Below are 10627 nucleotides of genomic sequence, written 5' to 3'. Positions count from 1 at the left end.
AGAAACGAATAAAAATTTCTTCAGAAATTGTAAACTATATAGCCCACTCTGTTTTATGTGATCCAATAAAAGGAATACAAGTAACCTGTCGTTTCATTTTGGCTTCATAATACTTTTTTTCTCTTTTGCTACAAGTTGATTTCTTAACACCCATCATAGCATCATACCATCCATTTCAGTCAATGGCTGGAATTCTGTCCTACGAGTATGTACACATCTGAATGACTCAAGAACTAGGTAACATAACTTTTGGAAAAAATAAGAGTGATACTTGAGATGCTGAATATAAAATGTACAACTTTATAGTATTAGTTTTCTACTGTTGCATAACAAGGTACCAGAAATTTAGCAGCTTAAGCAATTTATATTATCTCACAGGTTCGGTGGTTAGGAGTCTGAGCATGATTTAGTGGTGCCCTATGCTTAGGGTCTCAGCAGACTGTAATCAAGGTGTTGGCTGGGCTCTATGCCATTTTGTAACTTGGGAGTCCTCTTCCAAACTTAAGTGGATATGACAAACTTCAATTCCTTGCAGTTGTTGCTGAGGCACTCAACTTCTCGGGGCAGTCTGCAGTTTCCCGTCACGTGACCTTTTCCATAGACAGTGCACATCATAGCAGCTTGCCTTTTCTTTTAGGCCAGCTGAGAGTCTCTCTTGTCTGCTAAGACAGAGTCTATAATGTAACTTGCTCATGGGAGTGACATCCTGTCATCCTTGCTATAGCGTGTAACCTAATAAAAGGAGTGGCATCCTACCGCTTAGCCATATTATCTTGGTTAAAAGAAAGTCACAGATCCTACCCACAATCAAAAGAAGTGTATTATTTTATTACATGGAGCATAACCCCAGGGGGAAGATCATGGGACTGTCTTAGAATTTTGCCTCCATGCTTACAAGCTTATTTTAGATAGAATGGCATTTTGTATATTTTAAAAAATTTATTATAATCCTATTATATTGTTAATATTAGAAGTATTTAAGCTAATGTCCTATGAAATTATTTTTTATGAATTTAAAGTCAACATTTTCTGTATAGGTATAATTTTTCTGGAGAGAATGTCAGTGGATTTAATGATAATTTTAGAGGAATTCATTTCCTTCCCCCAGCACTCTATTATGAGCTGCATGGATCTAGCCCATTTTACAGAGATCAGTAGATGATAAAAAGTGACTTGCTTATGGTTAGAGAACAAATTAGTGGTGAAATTTGAACTGCAAAAATGGCTTTCTGAATCCTGCTCAGCATTTTCAATAATAATGAAAGATTATTCAGTTTTGTTTCCTTATGTAAACATGAATAATAGATTATATTATTATACATTTATTCAAATAATTATAATGCTTATAAAATGTTTAAGTCACACAAAAACTGTATTTTAGTTTTTAAATGAACTACTAGTTGTTAACCTCTTATTTAGGGGAGCATTATCTCAGTAATTATTCTAATGTTTATTTAAAGGATATGTAGATACAAATCCATTTGGACTTAAGGCTGTCCTCATGTTGTAGAAATTATACCTTGAGCAAGGATACTGGTATAGCATGCAAATATTTTCTCCCATTCCATAAGTTGTCTATTCACTCTGATGATTGTTTCCTTGGATATGCAGAAGCTTTTTAATTTGATCAGGTCCCATTTATTTATTTTTGTGTTTCTGTGATTGCTTTTGGGGTCTTCTTCATAAATTCTTCACCTAGGCCGATGTCTATAAGAGTTTTTCCAACATTTTCTTCTAGAATTCTTATGGTTTCATACCTTAGGTATAAGTCTGTTATCCATCATGACTTAATTTTTGTGAGAGGTGAGAGGTGAGAGGTGTGGATCCTGTTTCAGTCTTCTACATGTGGCAATCCACTTTTCCCAGCACCGTTTATTGAACAGGGATTCTTTCCCCCAGCGTATGTTTTGTCTGCTTTGTCAAAGGTCAGATGGTGATATAGGGATGGTTTTCTATCTGGATTCTCTCTTCTGCTCCATTGGTCTGTGTCTCTGTTCTTGTGCCAGTACCATGCTGCTTTGGTTACTATAGGCTTGTAGTATAGCTTGAAGTCTGGTAAATTGATGCCTCCCAATTTATTCTTTTTGCTTAAGGTCGCTTTGCCTATACTGGGTCTTCTCTGGTTTCATACGAGGCATAGAATTATTTTTTCCAGATCTATGAAAAATGACGTTGGTATTTTAATTGGGATTGCATTGAATCTGTAGATCACTTTGGGTAGGATAGACATTTTAACAGTACTGCTTCTACTGGTCCATGAGCATGGTAGTATGGTTTTCCATCTGTTTATGTCCTCTGCTATTTCCTTCCTTGGTGTTTCGTAGTTCTCCCTGTAGAAGTCTTTCACCTCCTTGGCTACATATATTACTAGGTATTTAATTTTCTTTGTTGCTATTGTGAAAGGTATTGAGTCTTTGATTTGGTTCTCAGTTTGACTGTTGTTGGCATATATGAATGCTACTGATTTGTGAACATTGATTTTGTAACCTGTGCTGAATTTATTTATCAATTCTAATAGTCCCTTGGCAGATTCTTTGGGGTTTTCCAGATATAAGATCATATCGTTAGCAAAGAGTGATAGTTTAACCTCTTCTGCACCCATTTGGATGCCCTTGATTTCCTTCTCTTGTCTGATTGCTCTGGCTATATCCAATAAAGGGCTGATAACTAGAATCTATAAAGAACTCAGGAAAATAAGCAAGAAAAAATCAAACAAACCCATTAAAAAGTGGGCAAGGACATGAACAGAAACTTTCAAAAGAAGATAGACTGATGGCTAACAAACGTTAAAAAATGCTCAACATCTCTAATCATCAGGGAAATGCAAATCAAAACCACAGTGACATATCACTTAACTCCAGTGAGAATGGCTTTTATCACAAATCCCAAAATGACAAATGTTGTGGATGCAGATAGACAGGAACACTTACGCACTGCTGGTGGGACTACAAACTAGTACAACCTCTATGGAAAGCAATATGGAGATACCTTAAAGAATTGAAAGTAGACCTACCATTTGATCGAGCAATTCCACTACTGCATATTTACCCAAAGGGGAAAAAGACATTCTCTAAAAAAGACATCTGCACTCGAATGTTTATAGTAGCACTATTCATAATTGCCAAGTTGTGGAAAGAACCCAATACCCATCAATACATGAGTGGATTAATAAAATGTGGTTTATGCATACCATAGAGTACTACTCAGCCATAAAATAAAATGGTGATCTAGCACCTCTTGTATTATCCTGGATGGAGCTAGAGCTTATTTTTGTAAGTGAAGAATCACAAGAATGGAAAAAAAAAACACCACATGTACTCACCATTACATTGATACTAATTGATCAACACTTATGTACACATGTGGAAGTAGCATTCATTGGGGATTGGGCAGATGGGGGTGGGAGGAGGGGATGCATTAATTCACACCTACTGGGTGCATTGCGCACTGTCTGGGGGATGGGCACACTTGTAGCTTTGATGCAGGTGGTGCAAAGGCAATTTATATGATCAAAGCATTTGTACCCCGATAATATTCTGAAATTTAAAAAAGAAAGGATGATGGACTAAGGGAGAGTGAATGTCGAAATTAAGCCTATGCTTTATTTGCCAGTGATGCACTCTGGCATAGACTGTGTATGCGTGGAAGAAGGGGTCCTTTTTCTCATTCATCAAAGATGCTGTATGGACTAGTAGTCAGTAGCCATAGTTATACTAACAAAAATTATGCTTAGAGAAAAGGATATAAAATATTTTGTTATCCTATTAACTTTTGTTTTTCAGATTATTTGTTAAAAAAATAGCAAATTTACTCTCTAGTCCAGTATCTACTAAGTGAGAGATTTGCAGCATAATCATACAGAGATAAGAAAGAAGGACAAATACATTCATGATAGCTCAAAATTTTAGAAAATGAAAAAATTTATACATATTTGAATATTCTGTGAGTTAAATAATGCATATCATATTTTTGTACCCTAGATGTAATTATTATTAATTAATTTTTAGAGGAGGAAACTCAGAGATATTAAATAAATTGACCAGGTTTACAGAGTTATCAGATACACTCTGGTTGGAGTGGATAGCCCAAGGACCCTCTCTTTTTTTAGGTGGGGTAGAATGACTAAGTATAAATTCAGTGTGATTTCCCCATTTGCTGTTTCTTTTCAAGGATCATCATCTTTCTAAAATTACAGAATCTTCTTAATTTTTTATGTGCACAGCGCTAAGAACTCTTTGTTTTTCTATTTAAATTGTTTATTACCACTCCCAGGTGTGAAGTCCTGAATGCAAATATAAACAGTAATTGTAATTACATTCTACATGTACTTGAATAAACTGAGTAAGTTGGTTGCATATAATATAATATAATATAATATTTGAAGCATATAATTGATAAGAAAATATTGAATTTGTTTTTTTCTGAATTTAAGGCTTCTAAAGAATTTCGAAACTGAAATATATTGTTAGCATATACTAGAGGCATAATGTCCCCAACTAATTGCAACATAATGCACATATAAAAGGAGAACTATGGTGTAGTAGCTAAGAATGTGAAGTTAGAAAACAGGAGGGATTTCTATGTAGGAGTAATAATACGTGGAAAGACAAAGACTTGAGGGAACAAGAGCTGTTTAGGGAACTTCAAATGCTTGAGTATGACAGGAGTTTTGGATTAAAGAAAATAGTAGTCAGAAACCTGATAGGGACTATGTATAGATGACATCAGTAGTTTGGATTTTATTGAGTAGGGAATGAGGACTTATTGAGGAATATTAAGAATGATTCATTTGGCATTTTTTCTTGAGATTATTCTGCCAGCTATAGGAAAGACGAATTTTTTTTTTTTTTTTTTGAGACAGAGTCTCACTCTGTTGCCCTAGCTAGAGTGAGTGCCGTGGCGTCAGCCTAGCTCACAGCAACCTCACACTCCTGGGCTCAAGCGATCCTTCTGCCTCAGCCTCCCAAGTAGCTGGGACTATAGGCATGCGCCACCATGCCCGGCTAATTTTTTCTCTCTATATATTTTTTTAGTTGTCCAGATCATTTCTTTCTATTTTTTTTGGTAGAGACGGGGTCTCACTCTTGCTCAGGCTGGTCTTGAACTCCTGACCTTGAGCGATCCACCCGCCTCGGCCTCCCAGAGAGCTAGGATTACAGGCGTGAGCCACCGCGCCCGGCTGGAAAGACGAATTTTGGAGGAGAGATTGGATTTTGCAGCCAGGGGGAACAATTAGAAAGTTTTTAAAATAGTTTAACTGAGTGATAAATTATTATAGTTTGCATGAATTTATTAAAATGGAGTAGTAAATCATATTTCTTGTAATCTAAATTGTACTGATAACCAAATGGGAAGATTTGATTTTATCAAAATATTGATCCTTTCAAATTAAAATGATGAATACAGGCACACTTTGTTTTATTGCACTTCACTTTATTGTGCTTTGCAGATATTGTATGTTTTGTAAATTAAAAGTTTGTGGCAATCCTGTATCAAGCAGGTCTATTGGTGCCATTTTTCCAACAGTATGTGCTCACTTAATGTCTCTGTGTCACATTTTGGTAACTCATGCAATATTTCAAAGTTTTTCATTATTATTATATCTGTTTTAGTGATTTGTGATCAATGATATTTAATGTTACCATTGTAATTGTTTTTTGGTGTCACGAACCACACCCATATAAGATAGCACATGTAATTGATAAGTGTGTATGTTCTGACTGTTCCACTGACCTGACATTCCCCCCCCCGTTTCTCTCTTCTTCTTGAGGAGAATAAACCTCCCTATTCCTTGAGAAACAAAATACTAAAATTAGGCCAAAAAATAACCATACAATGGCCTCCAAGTGTTCAAGTGAAAGGAAGAATTGCATGTCTCTCACTTTAAATCAAAAGCTAGAAATAATTAACCTTAGGGAGGAAGGCATGTTAAAAGCCGAAATAGGCTGAAAGCCAGGCCTCTGTGCCAGAGTTAGCCAAGTTGTGAATGCAAAGGAGAAGTTCTTGAAGGAAATTGAAAGTGCTACTCCAGTGAACATATGAGTGATAAGAAAGCAAAACAGCCATATTGCTGATAAATGGAGGAAGTTTTATGGTCTGGATAGAAGATCAAATCAGCTAAAACATTCCCTTAAGCCAAAGCCTAATCCAAAGCAAGCCCCTAACTCTCTTCAATTGTAAGAAGACTGAAAGAGGTGAGGAAGCTGCAGAAGAAGAGTTCGAAGCAAGCAGAAGTTGGTTTATGAAGTTGAAGGAAAGAAGCCATCTTTATAACATTAAAGTACAAGGTGAAGTAGCAAGTGATGATATATAAGCTGCAACAAACAAATTATCCAGAAGTTCTCAAGCTGAGATAACTTATGAAAGTGGCTACACCAAACAACTGATTTTCATTGTAGATGGCAGCCTTCTACTGGAAGAAGATGCCATCTAGGACTTACGTAGCTACAGAGGGGAAGTCAATGCCTGGCTTCAAAGTTTCAAAGGACAGGCTGGCTGACTCTCGTTATAGGCTAACATAGCTGGTGATTTTAAGTTGAAGCCAATGTTTGTTTGCCATTCTGAAAATTCTACGGCAGTGAGGCATATGTTAATACATTTAGGGGAGGAAGGAATTGTTGGCAGCCATTTTTGGAAATAATCCAGTTTTCAATTTTTGTAAATGTTCTAAGGACATAAAGTAATGCACATTTTTTATTGCTAGGTATACCAGTTAGCTTTTCCTAAATAGCAAATTACTCCAAACTTAGTGAGTTAAAATGGTAGATTCATTATTTCTCTTAGTGGCTGGGTATGTTTTCTCTCTGAACAGGCTCAGCTTTATTTGATGTAAGATAGTTTCACTCATATGTCTGACATTCCCGCTGGAACATCTAGGATAGCTTCTTATCCTCCAGGAGGGTAGCCCTGGGTAGTTTATAGAAGGGCTCCCAGTAGCAAGAGAGCAAAACAAAGTTGAAAGTTCTTTTGAGGCCTAAGCACACATCTCACATGGTGGACCAAAGAAGTCACAGGCCAGCTGAGTTTCAGGGAGTGGGGCAGTAGACTCTACCTCTTAATGGGAGCTACTGCAAAGAATTTATGGCCATTTGTAGTTTACCACAGTGGGGTGTATATTCTCTTTCTCTCCCTCCCTCTGTATAAAATTGAATTAAGTCTAGTGTTATTTTTATTATTAATACCTTTGTTAGAATATAGTTTAAGCTGCTATATAAAGTGACCTCATATATTAATAATTCAATGGCTTAAGATAGAGAGTATTATTTTTATCTCATGTAAAGTTTGAGTAGATGGTTACAGCAGGCATAGTAGTTTGATTTACTTGGGACCTAGTCTTCTTACTTCTTGCTCTCATTTCTCATTGAAATTTAGAAATTTTACCAGATTTCAAATTTTTTATTTATCTCAAGGAAGTTTTATGTTCTTATTTATTTCACTGACATTTAACTTTCTTCTTCCTTTTATCCCTCTGGAACTTGTATTTGAATATTATGATTTCCAGATTGATTCTTTAAGTCTTCTGTCTTTTCTCTCCTGGCTTCTATTTGTATGTTTGTTCTGTGCTATAAGATATTTCTTTCATTTACTTTATGAGATTACTAAATCTATTCTCAGAAGTAGCCTTTCTCCTTTTCTCTTCGTCCTGAATTTTTAAATTAAAAAATCATGTTCACTTTCTTCAAAAATCTCAGGAGACCCTAATTTGGAGCTCTAATTGCATCTATCAGAGAATCCATCAGAGTTTTAATGTTTTCTTTCGAATTATTATCTGTCTGTCTCTAGTTCTGCTTTAGTAGGGGACACCTCTTTGGATTGTTTATCTTCCTCTCTGAAGTTAGTTAGGCCTGTCAGATGGTCTGTTCAGGTGTCTGTGTATGCATGCAGGTTTTCTCAGCCACCTCATTGGTCATGTATTGAGATCTCTTGAGTGGTGGTTAGAAGGTTTATTTTTGTTCCCATTATTATTGCCTTCTGTTTTTCGTAGATGCTACGTCCTCTCAAATTTCAACGAGAGTAAAATGTACATTTAAAGCTTTCTTTTGTTTCTTAAAAAACTTTCAGAAAAGGAGCGTTTGCTCTGTACTTTAAAGATGTTTTTATATTTTTGTTTGTCTTTCATTGCTTTCTGATGAGAAGTCGTCATTCAGGTCATCCTTTTGCCGTGTGTAACATGTCATTTTTCTTTGTTTTTCTCCTTTTACTTGATTTTTAACAGTTTAACTTAGACATGATCTCATTTCTAAACATCAACTTGGGGTGGGCCGAGCATCTTGAGCATGTAATTTTCACCAAGGTTGGGACATTTTTAACTATTATTTTTGAAATACTTTTTGTATCACTTCCTCTCTCTCTTTTCCTTATGGGACTGCAATTACATGTTACATATTTGATATTATCCTGCATATATGCCTTGGTATATGTTAATTTCTTGACATCTTTGTTCTTTGTATTTAGATTGGATATTTTCTATTGATGTCTTTTCAAATGGTTTGATTTTTCATATCCAATGTGTTCCTATACCCATACATTAAAATTTAAAATTCAGATATTGTAATTTTTATAGTTTATATTTATCTACTAAGATTTCTATCATTTCATTCATTATGTGCATATTTTCCTTTATAGTGGGCATTTTTATAGTGAATGCTTTAAAAGTCTTGTATGCTAACTTTAAGATCTGGATTGTTTTGTTGATTGTCTTATTTTCAAAATAAGCCTCATTTTTCTGTTTCTTCAAATTTCAATTATTTCTAAATTGTATCCTGGATATTTTGAAAAGCATATTGTTGAAACTCTGGATTCTGTTATATTCTTATGATATAACTGTACTATTTTTTAATATTTAATATATAATTAACATTATTGAATGCAAAATGCAAATTATGTATTTAGGTAGGAGCTCTAATTGCATTTCAGTTCTTTTAGCTTTTTTTTTTTTATTTCAGCATATTACGGGGGTACAGATGTTTAGGTTACGTGTGTTGCCCTTGGTTCCTCCCCCTCAAGTCCGTGTTTCAAATATGTCCATCCTTCGGGTAGTGCACATTGCACTCCTTGTGTATACAAATACCCGTCCCCTCCTCCCTCCTCCCCCCTCCTCCCGCCGCCCTTCCCCTTCCCCAGCATCCAATAGATGTTGTTCTGATATGTGCATTTATGTGTTGATTAGTTAATACCAATTTCTTTTAGCTTTTGCTAGGCTGCGTACAGTCTCCTCTATGCATATGTGGTTCAGGAGTTGGGGAGATTTGGATAGAGTTTTATAAAGAATTTGGGATCACTTATCTATGGCTCTTTTCTTTGTACGACCTACCCCTAATCTTTCCAGTGGCTATGGTTGTCCGGTACTCTGTCCTTTGGTAGTCTTCTCTCAGCTGTTAGGCTCTCTGCAGGGCTCAGATAGGGCTTGCCTTCAAAGTAAGAGCCATGAAAATGAGAATCTTACCTAGACCACTTTCCTTCTTCCAAGTGTCACTTTCCATCAAGAATCTACCTACTCTTGATTCTTTCACTGCTCTCCAGTGTTGTTATTTGTATTCTGTCCAGGGTTTATGATTGTTATATATATATGGCAGCATTTGTCCAGTACGAACTTGCTATGCCATATTAGTAATAGAAGCAAAACCGGGACTTTAAATATGGTCCTCAAACTGTCTTCTATCTAATGGAGAATTCCTGAGACTTCATGTGTAATTGAATCTACTAATTCTCACAAAGCCAGAAATATGTTTATTTTATGTTAAGGGTAGGGATTCTTCTTTTAGTTAGATTTGATATGTTTCTATTTAAATATTTCAGGCCTAGAGAAAAGGAGAAATGAAATGTTTAATTTACTGCACTTATAATTTGCCAGGTTCATGCTCAATTTGCCTGTAGAAAATCAATAGGAAGCTTCAGGTATTATCCACTATTATGTGTGAGAAATGTGCAGTGTATGCTGAAATCATCTTGGCTGTATATAGATTTTAGAAAATTGATAATTGTAAATATAAATTAAAGTTTAAAATAACAAAGTGAATACTTTTTCTCCTTATAACTTCATAGAAAGTAGCATGTGCTCTGGAAATTGAAAACAAAGTCCTAAAGGAACAACTGAAACAGGCTTTACAGGTAAAGGATGTCATGTTCCTTGAAAATTGTTAGTAAGTGAAGAAAATATTCATAAAGAAATTTTTAATTGAGTAATTTTGACTTTGTAAACTAAGCAGTCTATGTATTGTACTATTTTGCCAGCGTTAAAATATATTCATTTTATGCAGTAGGGATATATTAATAAAATTTAATATTCATTTGTATCAAAACAATAATCTATAAAGAAAAGTAAACTTTCTTAATCAAAGACAATCTATTTCAAACTGATAGACAATATACTTAAAAGTAGAATACTGCTTTTAATAATTGTTTTTCTGAAAAATGCAAGGTAATAAAGTTATTAGTGATGTAGTTAAAAAAGGTGGTTGGGGCCGGGCGCGGTGGCTCACGCCTGTAATCCTAGCTCTCTGGGAGGCTGAGGCGGGCGGATTGTTTGAGGTCAGGAGTTCGAAACCAGCCTGAGCAAGAGCGAGACCCCGTCTCTACTAAAAATAGAAAGAAATTAATTGGACAACTAAAAATATATAGAAAAAAA

The 10627-nt window shown here is 35.3% G+C and overlaps 1 protein-coding gene across 1 annotated transcript in view; it reads left to right on the top strand.

Annotated features, from left to right (window-relative positions):
- The window catches only part of CCDC7 (coiled-coil domain containing 7), a 135611-nt gene that overhangs the window by 93751 nt on the left and 31233 nt on the right, over window positions 1–10627 (top strand). The window contains 2 exon segments of the mRNA XM_012654840.1: window positions 4273–4324; window positions 10045–10110. Coding sequence (XP_012510294.1) covers window positions 4273–4324; window positions 10045–10110 — 118 coding nt within the window.

Source organism: Propithecus coquereli, unplaced genomic scaffold, assembly GCF_000956105.1.
Source record: "Propithecus coquereli isolate 6110/MARCELLA unplaced genomic scaffold, Pcoq_1.0 Scaffold45, whole genome shotgun sequence".
NCBI classification, from domain to species: Eukaryota; Metazoa; Chordata; class Mammalia; order Primates; family Indriidae; genus Propithecus; species Propithecus coquereli.
The sequence above is the reverse complement of the archived record's forward strand: the minus strand, read 5'-3'. Positions and strand labels throughout refer to the sequence as shown.